At 41.0% G+C, this 17,152-nt stretch overlaps 1 protein-coding gene across 7 annotated transcripts in view; it reads left to right on the top strand.

The window, feature by feature from the left end:
- Positions 1 to 17,152, top strand: part of ORC1 (origin recognition complex subunit 1) — a 37,426-nt gene that overhangs the window by 8,012 nt on the left and 12,262 nt on the right. For all 7 annotated transcript variants that reach the window (XM_086388611.1, XM_086388633.1, XM_086388645.1 and 4 more), the window contains 6 exons: positions 508 to 690; positions 1,845 to 2,159; positions 7,360 to 7,729; positions 8,868 to 8,969; positions 11,072 to 11,267; positions 16,493 to 16,590. In XM_086388611.1, the coding sequence (XP_086244737.1) occupies positions 508 to 690; positions 1,845 to 2,159; positions 7,360 to 7,729; positions 8,868 to 8,969; positions 11,072 to 11,267; positions 16,493 to 16,590 (1,264 nt within the window). The remainder of the gene's footprint in view (positions 1 to 507; positions 691 to 1,844; positions 2,160 to 7,359; positions 7,730 to 8,867; positions 8,970 to 11,071; positions 11,268 to 16,492; positions 16,591 to 17,152) is intronic.

The raw sequence follows: 17,152 nt of genomic DNA, 5'->3' as shown, positions 1-17,152 counted from the left end.
CTTGCACGTGGAGCTAAGACTGGTATGGAGTGGTGTTAACAGTACATTACAATGATAAAGCTCAAGACTGCAAGCATATATTTGCCAGAAGTCATCTCAGTAGCTTATGCTCTGAGTCTTACTGGGAGTTTTCCACAGATTTGCAAAATTTATTCAGTGCCTGTGATTAGAATTGCTCCTCTCAAATGCCTTTTATAATTTATTTGGTGACTGATGACACCATTGGGAATGGGGCAAAATGAGAAGAACATGGGTGCTGGGTGGAGTCAGCAAGCTGGTTGGTCCTGTGACCTTTGACACATTACTTAAGGTCCCTGTAATGGGATTACTTTACCTGTAAATGGGAGACAGCCTTAGTGTCTGCCTTGTACAATTATTGTGAGGATTAAGGATAATGTATTAATCAAGTATTATCAAGTACTTAGCACAGTGTCTGGCACAAAGAAGTGCTTAATGAAATGTTAATTGTGTTTTATTAACCTTACCTTTTCCATCTGTCCTTCCTAGATTCTGAACTTTATTCCAAAAAACGTGCTCGAGTACAGTGGTTTATCCGATTCTGTGAAGTCCCTGTCTGTAAACAGCACTTACTGGGCCGGAAGCCTGGCACACAAGAGATATTCTGGTATGACAACCCGACCTGTAACAGCAACATTAGTGTTGAGACCATCATTGGCTGTGTGCGGGTAGGTGGTACTTTGATTCTCAGTTCTGTTGTGAAGCTTATTTATGACTTGACTCCTAAACTGCATGGCTTCAAATATATTACTCGCTCTAGTTTACCTCAAAGAAATGAATTTTTCCTGTTTGTCATTGTCTCTGCTTGCCTGCCTACTTCCTTTCAACAAATACTTACTGAAAGCACTTACCATGTGTTAGGACCCTTCTGGAGGAAGTGACATTTAGGTTGTGACCTGAGGGAAGAGCAGAAGTTGGCAGAAGTATCTCCGTTTGGAAATTACATTTAGCTATGATTGTGGCAGGCATAAAGCATTGTGAGGCTGAATATGCTTGCTTAAATGAGGACTTCACCTTCAGTAAATCAGTACAAAGAGTGCTAATTGCTACAGGCAAATACATGTTATGGGATTTTATGATAAATCAGGTTCTGATGAGGTGTAGCCTGAGCTGGGACACTGGAGACTAGGGTGTGGGTTATTTCTCAAGCTACTTCAGGCCTCCCAAATGGGTTTAGGTCATGATGCGATCATGTGGTGATTAGGTGGTTGGTAGGGCAAGGAAACCATGGTTTGGCAGGACTATAATCAGATTTTTCCAATCTATGGGCTCAGCATATTGTGTGCCACAAAATAACCTTTGAGTTAAATGAGTGAAGAAGTGAAAGGCGGATGTAGAAGTTGAAGCAGCAAGATGGGTGGATTTGGAAAGGCAGAGAAGGCGTTTAGGCGGGAATGAGCAGCACTGTGACAAGCCACAGTCGACTAGTGGTGGGAAGCCATTTTGAAGAGTATTGAGGACTCAAGAGATAGAGTGGGGTCAGATTTAGAACTCACTGCAAATCCATTGAAGTAATCCAATCTTGTTATAGTAGGTAACCACTAGGTTATTGAAGCATTGTGGACTACGCTTAGATAAATTTTTGTGGGGAAATCTGGCCTTGGTGAATAAAATGGATTGAAAAAACAACATGAGGTATTCATATCAGCAAGGAGGAGTCTGTGGAAATATGCTATATCATGTTCATGCCTTTTTTGTTTAGAAAAGTAATGTTCCAGGTAATAATGCAGGCTTACATGCCTTTTAATCATAGCACTCATAGAACATTCCTTGACTCTTTTGCTTCTCCTTTCATTCTGTCATCTCTGCTTCCTAAATTCAGGTAGTAGCTTTAGCCCCAGATGAAGTCATGCCTATAGATCTGAAAAATAAGAAGACATTCTTTGTGAAACTATCTTGGAATGAGAAAAAATTCAAACCACTACCTCCAGAAGTATTTGCTCAGTTGAATAAGCTTCAAGAAGACAATCATAGATACCAGAAGCCCATGCAAGCCAAAACTAAGAGTGCAGAAAGCCCTTCTTGGACCACAACAGAACATGCAGTCAAAAGGATTGAATCAAGGCATTCCACGTCCAAATCTCGTCACACTGCTTCCCATCCTGTCACCCCAAGGGCAAGGAAGAGGCTGGAGCTCAGCAGTAAGTGGGAAATGGGTGACAGTGGGCAGTATTGAGGCTAAAGGACAGTGGTAAAATATTAATTCACGCTACAGTACAGCATTGAGTTAGTGCAGCAGTGGGCCAAGTACTGATTGGACATACCTTGAAATATGTGTCGTGTAAGATTGACCATTTTCATCATTTTAAAAAGTGTACAGTTGAGTGGCATGAAGTACACTCACACTGTTGTGTCACCACCCTCATTTTCTTCTAAAACAGTCTTTCCAACCTTTAAGCAATAACTTCCCCTTCCCTCATGCCCCATCCTCTGGCAACCACCTTTCTACGTTTAGTTTATTCTTGTCTCCTTTGTTGTAAATTAATTGACCATATATTCTTGGGTTTGCTTCTGGGCTTTCTATTCTGTTCCATTGACCTGTGTGTCTGTTTTTAATGCCAAAACCAAACTATTTGGATTACTTATTGCTTTGTATTGGGTTGGCCAAAAGGTTCATTTGGGTTTCTCCATGCCATCTTACGGAAAAACCTGAATGACCCTTTTGGCCAGCCCAATAATATAGCTTCAAATCAGGGACTATGATGCATCCAGCTTTGTTCATCTTTCTCAAGATTGCTTTGGCTTGTTGGAGTGAGATTTACTTTTTTCTTAAGGCTGAATCATAGCCCATTGTACATATAACCACACTTTATTAATTCATTCAACTGTCAGTGGACGTGTGGGTTGCTTCCACCTTTTGGCTATTGTGACTAATGCTGCTATGGAATTGAGTTTACGAATATCGTATCGAGTCCCTGCCTTCGCTTTGGGTATGTATTCAGAAATGGAACCACGACAGCTGCATCAATTTTCTTTTTACCTTCTCATTAATAATACTAGAGTTCCATCTCCCCACGTCCTCACTAAGTATTTAGATCTTGTTATTTTATATTGTTATTTTCCATGGCTTTGACTGTAGCTATCCTAATGGGTGTGAGGTAGTATGTCATTATTAACATTTTCTTAATAATTACTGATGTTAAGCCCTATAATCAGCTAATTCTTTAAGAGCTCAGCTACTAAGGTGACATTACTTTTAGATCCTTAGCGGAAGAACTAAGAACTCAGTTCAATTCAGTCACTCAGTTGTGTCCGACTCTTTGTGACCCCATGAATCACAGCACGCCAGGCCTCCCTGTCCATCACCAACTCCCGAAGTTCACTCAGACTCACGTCCATTGAGTCAGTGATGCCATCCAGCCATCTCATCCTCTGTCTTCCCCTTCTCCTCCTGCCCCCAATCCCTCCCAGCATCAGAGTCTTTTCCAATGAGTCAGCTCTTCGCATGAGATGGCCAAAGTACTGGAGTTTCAGCTTCAGCATCATTCCTTCCAAAGAACACTCAGGACTGATCTCCTTTTGAATGGACTGGTTGGATCTCCTTGCAGTCCAAGGGACTCTCAAGAGTCTTCTCCAACACCACAGTTCAAAAGCATCAATTCTTCAGCACTCAGCCTTCTTCACAGTCCAACTCTCACATCCATAATGACCACAGGGAAAACCATAGCCTTGACTAGACGGACCTTTGTTGGCAAAGTAATGTCTCTGCTTTTGAAAATGCTATCTAGGTTGGTCATAACTTTCCTTCCAAGGAATAAGCGTCTTTTAATTTCATGGCTGCAGTCACCATCTGCAGTGATTTTAGAGCCCCCAAAAATAAAGTCTGACACTGTTTCCACTATTTCCCCATCTATTTCCCATGAAATGATGGGACTGGATGCCATGATCTTCGTTTTCTGAATGTTGAGCTTTAAGCCAACTTTTTCACTCTCCACTTTCAATTTCATCAAGAGGCTTTTGAGTTCCTCTTCACTTTCTGCCATAAGGGTGGTGTCATCTGCATATCTGAGGTTATTGGTATTTCTCCCGGCAGTCTTGATTCCAGCTTGTGTTTCTTCCAGCCCAGTGTTTCTCATGATGTACTCTGCATATAAGTTATATAAGCAGGGTGACAATATACAGCCTTGATGAACTCCTTTTCCTATTTGGAACCAGTCTGTTGTTCCATGTCCAGTTCTAACTGTTGCTTCCTGACCTGCATACAGATTTCTCTAAGAACTATATATATGTATTTGTTATAATGTTAAAACTCTTAAATTCATACTGATACTTCTAATCTACACCACAGGGTTCTTCCTGTCCTTCCCACGTTGCGTAATTCCAAATCGTAATTGATTTGTTATTCTTTATATTTTTAGAATATATTCCACTGAAGGAGTAATGTTACTTTGATTAAATATTTTTCTTCTGCTAATCATTATTTATTGGTGATATACAGTTAAGTTCTTTCATTTATGTTTAATTTTAGGGCTTTTCCCATCTTTGACTTTTAAAATGTGAAACATTAGCACAGAGTCAAAACTATTTAAGACGAGTGTCCTCAGAGAAGCCCCATTCCTTTCTTTATCCTCTCACCCTGCTTCTACCTCATCTATTATAGGTAATGAATATTATTAGTTTCCGGTTTATTTTTCTCCTAATTTTATTTCCCATTATTTCTAAGCCAGTAGAGCATTATACTGGATATATTATTTTCCCTCTTAACTTTTTTCACTAATAATGTGTCTGAAACTGCTCCATGGCCATTCTACAAGCTCATCCTCATCCCATTATGTGTCCTTAATTTTTTTGTTTCTGTGCCAAGTCCAGTGAGTATTCTTGAAACTTCTTAGTACAACGTATGTTTCAGTTCAATTCAGTTCAGTCACTCAGTCGTGTCTGACTCTTTGCAACCGCATGGACTGTAGCACGCCAGGCTTCCCTGTCCATCACCAACTCCTGGAGCCTGCTCAGACTCATGTTCATCGTGTTAATGATGCCATTCAAACATCTCATCCTCTGGCATCCCCTTCTCCTGCCTTCAATCTTTCCCAGAATCAGGATCTTTTCCAATGATTCAGTTCTTCGCATCAGGTAGTTTCAGCTTCAGCATCAGTCCTTTCAGTGGCTATTCAGGACTGATTTCCTTTAGGATGAACTCGTTGGATCTCCTTGCAGTCCAAAAAACTCTCAATAGTCTTCAACACCACAGTTCAAAAGCATCAGTTCTTCGGCACTCAGCTTTCTTTATAGTCCAACTCTCACATCCATACATGACTACTGGAAAATCCATAACTTTGACTAGGTGGACCTTTGTTGGCAAAATAATGTCTTTGCTTTTTAGCATGCTGTCTAGGTTGGTCATAGCTTTTCTTCCAAGGAGCAAGCATCTTTTAATTTCATGGCTGCAGCCACCATCTGCAGTGATTTTGGAGCCAAAAAAAATAAAGTCTCTCACTGTTTCCATTGTTGCCCTGTCTATTTGCCATGAAGTGATGGGACCGGATGCCATGATCTTAGTTTTCTGAATGTTGTTTTAAGCCAGCTTTTTCACTGTTGTCTTTCAGTTTCATCAAGAGGCTCTTAAGTTCTTCTCTTTCTACCATAAGGGTGGTGTCATCTGCATATCTGAGGTTATTGATATTTCTCCTGGCAATCTTGATTCCAACTTGTGCTTCATTCAGCCTGGCATTTCGCATGATGTACTCTGCATAGAAGTTAAATAAGCAGGTTGACAATATACAGCCTTGACGTACTCCGTTTCCTGATTTGGAACCAGTCTGTTGTTCCATATCCAGTTCTAACTGTTGCTTCTTGACCTGCATACAGGTTTCTCAGGAGGCAGGTAAGGTGGTCCAGTATTCCCATCTCTTTAAGAATTTCCCACAGTTTCTGTATGTTTAGGAGCTGAATATGAACATATGAAACTTTCTGGAAATGCAGACAACTACTAAAGAAATAATTTGTACAGTCACCATTTAGAAATAATTGCGGTGTTTTTTTCACTGTTGATTTTGTAGGACCTTGAAAGTTAGGGTAAGAAATTTAAACTTGACACAGTGACATAATTAGATGTGGCAGTTATGAGGAAAATATTATGGATTGTTTTTGACAGAAAGATGGAGAAATGAGGCATAAGGGAGACTAGGATATTGGGACATTTTTATATTAGTCTAGACATGCTTTATCCTCATATTTGCCACACAGGTGCTAGCTGACTTCTTGCCTTGCCTGCAGCAGCAGTTCCACACACGCCCTGTGCTGTGGCTGAAGTGAACTCTGCCCAGTGCTTTCCTGCCTCGCTGCCTTAGCTCACACCAGTCTCAGTTATTCTCTTCGCTCATCCCCCTCCTTCCCCTTTCAACTCTGTTGAAATTTTGTCTTTCTTTCAAGGCCTGTCTCAAGAGCTGTATTTATTAGTGCATGCGAGCTAAGTCACTTTATTTGTGTCTGACTCTCTGCGACCCTATGGACTGTAGCCCGCCAGGCCTCTCTGTCCAGTGGATTCTCCAGGCAAGAATACTGGAGTGGCTTGCCATGCCCTCCTGCAGGGGATCTTCCTGATCCATGGATCGAACCTGCATCTCTTATGGTCTCCTGCATTGGCAGGCAGGTTGTTGACCATTAGAGCCATCTGGGAAGCCCTATTTATTAGCACTAGATGCTTTAGGATCATTATTAAACTTGATATTATAGACATTTATGCATCTCATCTGCCCTGTTAGACTAGAGTATCTTAGGATGGGAACCAGGATTGAGTCTCATTCAACTTTTGTCTCCTAGCACCTGGTATATACCTTGCCATTTTAATAGCTCAATTGATGAGCTATTTGTCTATGAATGAATGTCCAGGTTCTTGATGCCTTTGATCATGATGAAATTGGAGGAGATCCAAATGTGGTTCTGTGTACTCTCAAAGCCCAGTTGATTGCCTGCAGTATCCATCTCTCCACTGGTATTGTCTGGGTTAAGAAAAAATGTAAGGCCTTGGTGTTACTCAACAGAGCCATTGGAATAAATTTCAGATGGGGTTGAATGGGGCTTGAGGATGTGCAGTATCACCCTGGTTGAGAACAACTGTTCTAGGAGATTACTTCACGGAAAACCTGATGTTTAAACATTTATCTATGAAGGCTCATTTAACTGTTCCAGCTAGCAAAATTACCCATAGAATTTAAGAGAGAGACTAAAAATTAACAGCTACCTGACCTGGGAAAAGAAAGTATAGAATAATTCCAAATATGGATAATTCATGTCTTTGTATCGCTCAGTGAAAGAATTTATCTCTAAAGAGATTAGCAATCTGTACAGTGCTTGTTAGAAAATTCACACACTGTCTATGGTGATTTCTCTTGAACTTAGGTTTCCCTAGGACTCCTAACACAAGGATTTCCCCGGCAGCTTCGTGTGCCTCATTGGATTCTCCTGGAAGAATGAAGCGGAAAGTGGCCTTCTCTGAGGTCATGTCACCTTCAAAGAGGTCTCTGCCTGATGGTTTTCAGACCTCATCTCCAGCTCTGAAAGCCCCAGAGAAAACTGGAGAGATTCAACACTCCTGTACCAAAGATGCCAAGAAGACCTCACCTGATCATGGCATGATCCTGAGAGCTCGAGCCCCAGCTTTGAAAATAACAGAGACTAGTGAAGAAAGAACACTTACTCCTATCGGCGGGGGACGGAAATCCTCAGTGGTGCCTTCTGTGATTCTGAAACCAGAATACATCAAAAGAAGGTGACTTGGGGATGTTACCCTCTCTCCCACAGAGCAAATCAAGATCCTTCACATGATGGAAATGTGTGGGTCACAGCCAGTGAATCTGTCTGTGTCACAGAATCACCAGCTTTTCTAAAATCCAGATTTCTGAGCCTCTCCCCAGATGCAGTGAATCAGTCTCCAAGTGTTGGGCCCAGGAATCTGTGTTTTTGAGACACTCTTATGATAATTCTGACATACCCAGCTGTCCTTTGGGGATTGCTGCTCCAGAAGATAATTCCCAGACCTGAATTGCTTCACAGTCTTGGATTTCATTACTTGCTTGGCTCTTTACCACATTTTAACAGTAATTTTCTTAATCAGTTTCTTTCTTCTTTTTTAAACTGGAAACCATTTTCAAATACATAAAATACAATAAGATAATGCATTTAGAACAACTCTGAAGTTTGACACTGGGCCTTGTCTGTACATAATGGGCTGTACAAATATGACAATCCTGAAATTTCTGTGTTTGCTGCTCAGAAACTCTAGCACCTGGCTTTCCTGATTTTATTTGGTTTCCTTTTTTTTTTTTTTAGATTTTTTTAAAAATGTGTATCATTTTTAATGTCTTTGTTGAATTTATTACAATATTGCTTCTGTTTAAGTTTTGGATTTTTAGCCCCAAGGTATATGGAATCTTAGTTCACCAACCAGGGATCAGACCTTGTTTGATCAATCCTGCACCCCCTGCAATTGAAAGGCAAAGTCTTAACCACTGGACTTCCAGTAAAGTCCTTTACCTAGATTTCTTGATAAATGCTTTGCATTGAGAGTATACCTGCATAGCTACTAACCTTGAGTGGATAGTAAATTATAGATACATCAAAAATTTAAAAAGAATAAGAAACTCTGTATAGAATTAGTATTAATATATTCTGATTTCTAATTGTGGAGGTGATGAGTCTACTTTAAATGATAAACTTTTGGCAAATTTTAATCTCTGGGATTGAGTCAAACTTCCATTATAAACTTTTGGGCAAATTTTGCTTAGCTCGTTCCAAAGTAGCTGCCGAAAGAATAGGAGCCTGTTAGGCTACCTGACTCACTTCCAGTCCTGCTGCTGATAGCTGGCACCCAAAACCGCTTTCCGTAATCATGCTGTGATATCTTGCAGGGAGGGTAAAGAGCCAGAAGTTCAGGATGAAGCTCCCTCTACTTCCCGTATCCGCAGGAAGAGTTCTGTCTTGACTTTGAATCGGATTAGGCAGCAGCTTAGGTAAGACTGCTCCTTGGCAGGCAGAAAAACATCACTGCCATCTGTGAAATCTGTAATCCTATTTCTTAAATCCTCTTAACATTTCTTGTTTATTTGCTAATCCGTTGAAATTTACCTTTACCTAGTATGTCTGGAATTTTGTTAATTTCACATAAACATTATAGTTTGAAAGGGACAAGAAACACTGCTCTCGGTTTAGATGGCTCCCAGGGCCCCAAGATTATCACACCCAGCAAGACTATTAGTAGGGTGCCTAAGACCATGAACTTTGATTCTCATAGACTTGGATTTGAACCTAGGCTTTGTCATTTATTAGGTTGGTGCAAACATAATTGCAGTTTTGGACCGTGAATTTTAAATCATTATAACTAGGCTCAAACACACCTTTTCTAATCAAAACAGGAAGCATTACAACCAAATTATTTTTGCCAGCGAGAAATAAGTTTGTTTATTTATTACTATAGCATAAAAATTTGTGCTTTGGGATTCGAGGAACTCTTTGAAAGCATTTCCGCTTCCTGCTGGTTGTGGAAGTGTTTTCCCTGCAAAAAGTTGTTGAGATGCTTGAGAAAGTGGTAGTTGTTTGGCAAGAGGTCAGGTGAATGTAATGGATGAGGCAAAACTTGATAGCCTGATTCGTTCAACTTTTGAAGCGCTGGCTGTGCATCGTGCAGTCAGCTGCTGTTGTGGAGAACTGGGCCCTTCTATCAACCAATGCTGGCTGCAGCCTTTGCAGTTTTCAGTGCATCTCATTGATTTGCTGAACATATGTCTCAGATGTAAGGGTTTTGCTGGGATTCAGAAAGCTGTAGTGGGTCAGACTGTCAGCAGACCATCAAGCAGTGACCATGACCTCTTTTTGGTGCAAGTTTGGTTTTGGGAAGTGCTTGGAGCTTCTTCTTGGTCCAGCCTCTGAGCTGGCTGTCGCCAGTTGTCATATAAAATCCACTTTTCATTGTATCACAATCCGATTGAGAAATGGTTCATTGTTGTGTAGAATAAGAGACGACACTTCAAAATGACAATTTTTTTTATTTGTGGTCAGCTCATGAGGCACCCAGGTATCAAGCTTTTTCACCTTTCCAATTTGCTTCAAATGCCAAATGTAGAATGTAGAAAGGCAGGTATTAAGTTCTTCAGCAACTTCTTGTATAGTTGTAAGAGGATCAGCTTCGATGAGGGGCTTCCCTGGTGACTCAGATGGTAAAGGATCTGCCTGCAATGCAGGACACTCAGGTTTCATCCCTGGGTCGGGAAGATCCCCTGGAGAAAGGAATGGCTACCCACTCCAGTATTCTTGTCTGGAGAATTCCATGGACAGAGGAGCCCGGTAGGCTATAGTCCACGGGGTCCACAAATAATCAGACACAACTCAGCAAGTAACTTGATGATCCTCTCAATTGGTCATTCTCAACTTCTAATGACCAGTCACTGCGCTCCTCATCTTCAAGACTGTTGTTCCTTTGCAAAACTTCTTGAACCAGCACTGCACTGTATGTTGTTTAGCAGTTCCTGGGCCAAATGCATTGCTGATACTGTGAGTTGTCTCTGCTGCTTTACAACTCATTTTGAACTCGAATAAGAAAATTGCTTGAATCTGCCTTTTGCCTTTTGTCTAACATCATTTCCCTAGTCTAAAATAAACATAAAATAAACAGCAAGTAATGTCATTAGCAAAAAAACATGAAGCAACAAATACGCATTAAGATGATGTATAGCATAGCCACATGTATTTAAGAATGTATTACAATATCAAACAACAAAGTTCACCAGTGCAAAACTGAAGTTACTTTTGCACCAGCCTAATACTATCTGTGTAACCTTGGGAAGATTACTTAACCTTTCTAAGCTGTGGATTCCTCATCTGTAAAATGGGAAAAGTAATATACAAGTCACAAAGTTGTTGATGGGTTTAGTGAAATAATATGAATAAAGCCCTTAGCAGAGCTTCTCAGTAGCAAGGGCCCAAGAACTGGAGCATGTCTAATATTGCTCAGTTGCAGGAAGAGACTGCAGTACTCACATCCACACTGACCTGATAGGAGCTTCTTATTTAGACTTCACACACTGAATATCAGAAAATAATGTGTCCTACCGTTTAGGTTTTTAGGTAACAGTAAAAGTGACGAAAATGATGAAGAGTTTCTGCCAGCAGCCGAGATTTCAGACTGTGACAGTGAGGAGGAAGAGGCTTCCACAACCCCGCTTCCAAGGAGAACACCCAACAGTGTGTCCAGGAACCTACGCTCTTCCATGAAGTCTTCCTTACAGACCCCCTCCAAGACACCAAAGAAAACTGTAAGGTTCTTTTAGGTTTATTCCCAGTGAAGCTCCTCTCTTAATTTAGAAATTGTGATGACTGAAGTCACACAACTAGTAACAGCTGGATTTTGAGAACATGTCTCTCAAATTCAAAGCTATGCCGCCTGGAGTATTCATAGAGGAAAGCTTCTTTTTTGGGGGGGAGAGTAGTGGATTTACAGTGTGTTTCAGGTGTATAGGCAGTTGATTCAGCTATACATATATCAGTTCTTTTTCAGATTCTTTTCCCATATAGGTTATTACAGGATATTGAGTAGCGTGCCTTGTGTATTCATGGAGGAAAGTTCTAAGTGAACCCTAGGACTGAAAATGGGGACGTCTGTCTGCTTTGTGTGAAACTGAGCAGAATAACATTGAAAGCTATTGAGAAAAGAGGGTCCTACCGTGTTCAGATATGTTTGAAAAATGTTTGGATTAAACAAAGTTAAATTGGTTTCACTGTCACATGACTTCTCAGGGCCTTTAACTTATGTTATTGTGACCTTCCAGGAGACTGTTAGTATATTAGGAAACTTTTCTTCATGAAGCGTCTTGTTCCTTAGAGCAATTTAGAAATGCCTAATTAGGAGACTTTTTCTAAAGCCGATCTCCATTTCTCCATATCAAGAAAAATGTGATTGAGCTTGGGTTGAAGTCAACAAAAGACCTTTAGGGAAAGAAATCCAGTTCAGCACCCCTCAACCTTTTTGGCACCATGGACTGGTTTCCTGGAAGACAGTTTTGCCATGGACTGGGTTGAGGGAGGCGGCCTGTGTAGATTTAGGGATGATTCAGGCACATCACATTCATTGTGCACTTTATTTCTATTATTATTATGTAAGCTCCACCTCCAGTTGTGAGGAGGTCGGGGGCCTCTCCAATAGATCACCTTTGGAGACCAGGCAATCTTATATAAGGGAATAGCTCTGGTTTGATTCCATTTTCTGAGTCCCATTCAGAAGAATGGATTTAGGGTATGGGGGGCCCTCTTTAGCATAATAAAAAAAGGTCAGAGGACAGCCTTTTTTAAAAAAATAACTTCTTAGCAAGGTTTTGTTAATATTTTCCTGTTTTCTCCAAGTTAATAGATATAAAGCTGATTTGAGTCTTAAGTGCTTCTCTGCTTTTGAGAAAAGGTGCAGAGATTATCACTTTATATCTTGGCTGGAAGCAGAGGGTTGGTAGGTGAAACGCCCCCACAAAAGGGAGTGCTTTGTGAAAACCCTGTGGATACTGCTGGGTAGCAGGCCTGCTCTAGTGAGCCAGAGGCAAGGAACAGAATAGTAAAATAGGGCTGTTGGCCTAAGCTGAACAGTGACCCTGAGGTCTGGAGTGGAAAAGTCTGGGGAGGTTTCTCTGGGTACTATGTAGTGAATTTTGGAAATTCTGAACTAAAGTTTGGCCATATTTTCAAAAAGTCTAAAGGAGAATCTTTTTTTTAGGGATGATTTTTTAAATTTTAATCAGTAAATGCAACTCACGGGGGTGGAATAGAGGAGGATCTTATGAATCAAACCTAGTTTATGCCTTCTACTCTACCCTGTATTGGGGCAGAGTATTTAGGATTTCTTAATATTTGTCTTTCTTTTAAGATAAGTTTATTTGAAAAAGTATATTATCTGTACTTTTATTCATTCCTTCGTCAGTTCAGTTCAGTTCAGTCACTCAGTTGTGTCTGACTCTTTGTGACCCCATGAACTGCAGCACACCAGGCCTTCCTGTCCATCACCAACTCCTGGAGTCTACTCAAACACATGTCCATTGAGTTGGTGATGGCATCAAACCATCTCATCCTCTGACATCCCCTTCTCCTCCCACCTTCAATCTTTCCCAGCATCAGGGTCTTTTCAAATGACTCAGTTCTTCGCGTCAGGTGGCCAAAGTATTAGAGCTTCAGCTTCAGCATAAGTCCTTCCAATGAAGATTTCAGGACTGATTTTCTTTAGGATGGACTGGTTGGATCTCCTTCAAGAGTCTTCTCCAACACCACAGTTTAAAAGCATCAATTCTTTGGCACTCAGCTTTCTTTATAGTCCAACTCTCACATCCATACATGACTACTGGAAAACCATAGTCTTGCCTATATGGATCTTTGCTGGCAAAGTAATTATGTCTCTACTTTTTAATATGCCGTCTCTTTTGGTCATAACTTTTTTTTCCAAAGAGCAAGCATCTTTTAATTTCATGGCTGCAGTCACCATCTGGAGTGATTTTGGAGGCCCCCAAAATAAACTCTGTCACTCTTTCCACTGTTTCCCCATTATTTGCCATGAAGTAATGGGACTAGACGCCATGATCTTAGTTTTCTGAATATTGAGTTTTAAGCCAACTTTTTCACTTTCACTTTCATCAAGAGGCTCTTTAGTTCTTCACTTTCTGCCATGAGGGTAGTGTCATCTGCATATCTGAGGTTATTGATATTTCTCCCAGCAATCTTGTTCCAGCTTGTGCTTCATCCAGCCCACTTTGTCATGATGTACTCTGCATATAAGTTAAATAAGCAGGGTGACAATATACAGCCTTGACGTATTCCTTTCCCGATTTGGAACCAGTCTGTTTTACCATGTCCAGTTGCTTCATGACCTGCATACAGATTTTTTAAGAGACAGGTAAGATGGTCTGGTATTCCCATCTCTTGAAGAATTTTCCAGTTTGTTGTGATCCACACAGTCAAAGGCTTTGGCATAGTCAATAAAGCAGATATTTCTCTGGAACTCTCTTGCTTTTTCAATGATCCAGTGGATGTTGGCTACTTTATCTCTGGTTCCTCTGCCTTTTCTAAATCCAGCTCGAAAATCTGGAAGTTCACGGTTCACGTACTGTTGAAGCCTGGCTTGGAGAATTTTGAGCATTACTTTACTAGCATGTGAGATGAGTGTAATTGTGTGGTAGTTTGAGCATTCTTTGGCATTGCCTTTCTTTGGGATTGGAATGAAAACTGACCTTTTCCAGTCCTGTGGCCACTGCTGAGTTTTCCCAATGTGCTGACATATTGAGTGCAGCACTTTCACAGCATCATCTTTCAGGATTTGAAATAGCTCAACTGGAATGCCATCACCTCCACTAGCTTTGTTTGTAGTGATGCTTCCTAACGCCCACTTGACTTTGCATTCCAGGATGTCTGGCTCTCGGTGAGTGATCATACCATTGTGATTATCTGGGTCATGAAGATCTTTTTTGTACAGCTCTTCTGTGTATTCTTGCCACCTCTTCTTAATATCTTCTGCTTCTGTTAGGTCCGTACCATTTCTTTCCATTATTGTGCCCATCTTTTCATGAAATGTTTCCGTGATATCTCTACTTTTCTTGAAGAAATCTCTTAGTCTTTCCCATTCTGTTGTTTTCCTCTATTTCTTTGCATTGATTACTGAGGAAGGCTTTCTTATCTCTCCTTGCTATTCTTTGGAACTCAACATTCAAATGGGTATATCTTTCCTTTTGTCCTTAGCCTTTAGCTTCTCTTCTTTTCACAGCTATTTGTAAGGCCTCCTCAGACAACTGTTTTGCCTTTTTGCATTTCTTTTTCGTGAATGGGGATGGTCTTGATCCCTGCCTCCTGTATAATGCCACGAACCTCTGTCCATAGTTCTTCTGGCACTCTGTCTATCAGATCTAATCCCTTGAATCTATTTCTCACTTCTACTGTATAATCGTAAGGAATTTGATTTAGGTCATACCAGAGTGGTCCAGTGGTTTTCCTACTTTCTTCAATTTAAGTTTTAATTTGGCAATAAGGAGTTCATGATCTGAGCCACAGTCATCTCCCGGTCTTGTTTTTGCTGACTGTATAGAACTTCTCCATTTTTGGCTACAAAGAATATATTCAATCTGATTTCAGTATTGACCATCTGGTGATGTCCATGTGTAGAGTCTTCTCTTGTGCTGTTAGAAGGGAGTGTTTGCTATGACCAGTGCATTCTCTTGGCAAAACTCTATTAGCCTTTGCCCTGCTTCATTCTGTACTCCAAGGCCAAATTTGCCTGTTACTCCAGGTATTTCTTGACTTCCTACTTTTGCACACCAGTCCCCTATAATGAAAAGGACAACTTTTTTGAGTGTTAGTTCTAGAAGGTCTTGTGGGTTCATAGAACCGTTCAACTTCAGCATTACTGGTCAGGGCATAGGCTTGGATTACTGTGATATTGAATGGTTTGCCTTGAAAACGAAGAGATCATTTTGTCATTTTTGAGATTTCATCCAAGTACTGCATTTCAGACTCTTTTGTTGACCATGATGGCTACTCCATTTCTTCTAAGGGATTCCTGCCCACAGTAGTAGATATAATGGTCATCTGAGTTAAATTCATGCATTCCAGTCCATTTTAGTTCGCTGATACCTAAAATGTTAACGTTCACTCTTGCCATCTTCTGTTTGACCACTTCCAATTTGCCTTGATTCATGGACCTAACATTCCAGGTTTCTGTGCAATATTGTTCTTTACAGCATTGGACTTTACTTCCATCACCAGTTATATCCACAACTGGGTGTTGTTTTCGCTTTGGCTCTGTCTCTTCATTCTTTCTGGAGTTATTTCTCCACTGAGCTCCAGGAGCATATTGGGCATCTACCGACATGGGGCGTTCACCTTTCAGTATCCTATCTTTTTGCCTTTTCATACTGTTCATGGGGTTCTCAAGGCAAGAATACTGAAGTGGTTTGCCATTCCCTTCTCCAGTGAACCACATTTTGTCAGAATTCTCCACCATGCCTGCCCGTCTTGTGTGGCCCTACATGGCATGGCTCATAGTTTCATTGAGTCAGACTGACAGTGTTTTCAGATCCTCATACTATATGTAAATTAGAAATAAGAAATTGTTTGGACTGTGAACAAAATGTATGTGTAATGTGAGGGGAGAAGGGAGAATCTTGGTACTTTATACAGGAAAAAACTTAGAGGAATTGACTCACTACCTCTCTTCCTCTTATCAGATCATCAGAAATCAGATTTGCTGATGCATCCTGGATGGAGTTTGCTTTGTTTTTCCCTTCTAAAATATGTTCTCTCTCTTAAAAATCTTTATTTTGTTTTGGAGTACTGGTGATTTGCAGTGCTGTATTAGTTTCAGGTGTACAGCAAAGTGATTGAGCTATATACATATACATAGATCCACGATTTTTCAGATTCTTTTCCCATTTAGGTTATTACAGAATACTGAGTAGAGTTCTCTGTGCTGTACAGTAGGTCCTTGTTGATTATCTAAATTTCCCTCTTTTGAACACAGCCTGAGCCCAGAACACCACGTGATGCCACTCCCCGGATCCGCAGCCGAAACCTGACTGCCCAGGGGCCCACCAACATGCTGGAAGAGGCCCGGCTAAGGTGACGCCGCTCTGGGGCCCCTTTCAGATAGGCCGAAGCAGACCTCTGCTTTTATTCATGTGAACTGGCAGTACTTCCTAGTCATTCTGTATATAGTAACAAAGTGAAAGTTGCTCAGTTGTGTCTGACTCTTTGCGACCCCATGGACTATACAGTCCATGGAATTCTCTCGGCCAGAATACTGGAGTGAGTAGCCTTTCCCTTCTCCAGGGGATCTTCCCAAACCAGGGATCAAACCAAGGTCTCCCGCACTGCAGGTGAATTCTTTACCAGCTGAGCCACAATGGAAGCCCAAGAATACTGGAATGGGTAGCCTATTCCTTCTCTAGTGGATCTTCCTGACCCAGGAATCCAACCGGGGTCTCCTACTCTGCAGGCAGATTCTTTACCAACTGAGCTATCAGGGAAGCCCAGTATATAATAAAGGTAGAGGGTAAAATGAAGGTGCATGTTTAGAAAGGAGAAACCTCTCAAGCAGTGTCTGAGTGAACTACTGTGGACAAGTTCTGGGAGGAGTCTGCAGTGCACTGCTACCCCTTTCTCAGGGATGGAAGGTCATGAC

The sequence above is a fragment of the Bos grunniens genome, chromosome 3 (genome assembly GCF_055505025.1).
Source record: "Bos grunniens cultivar Pamir isolate PY7600 chromosome 3, Bosgru_T2T1.0, whole genome shotgun sequence".
NCBI lineage: Eukaryota > Metazoa > Chordata > Mammalia > Artiodactyla > Bovidae > Bos > Bos grunniens.
Note: the sequence above shows the minus strand (reverse complement) of the source record. Positions and strands in the feature narration are given on the sequence as shown.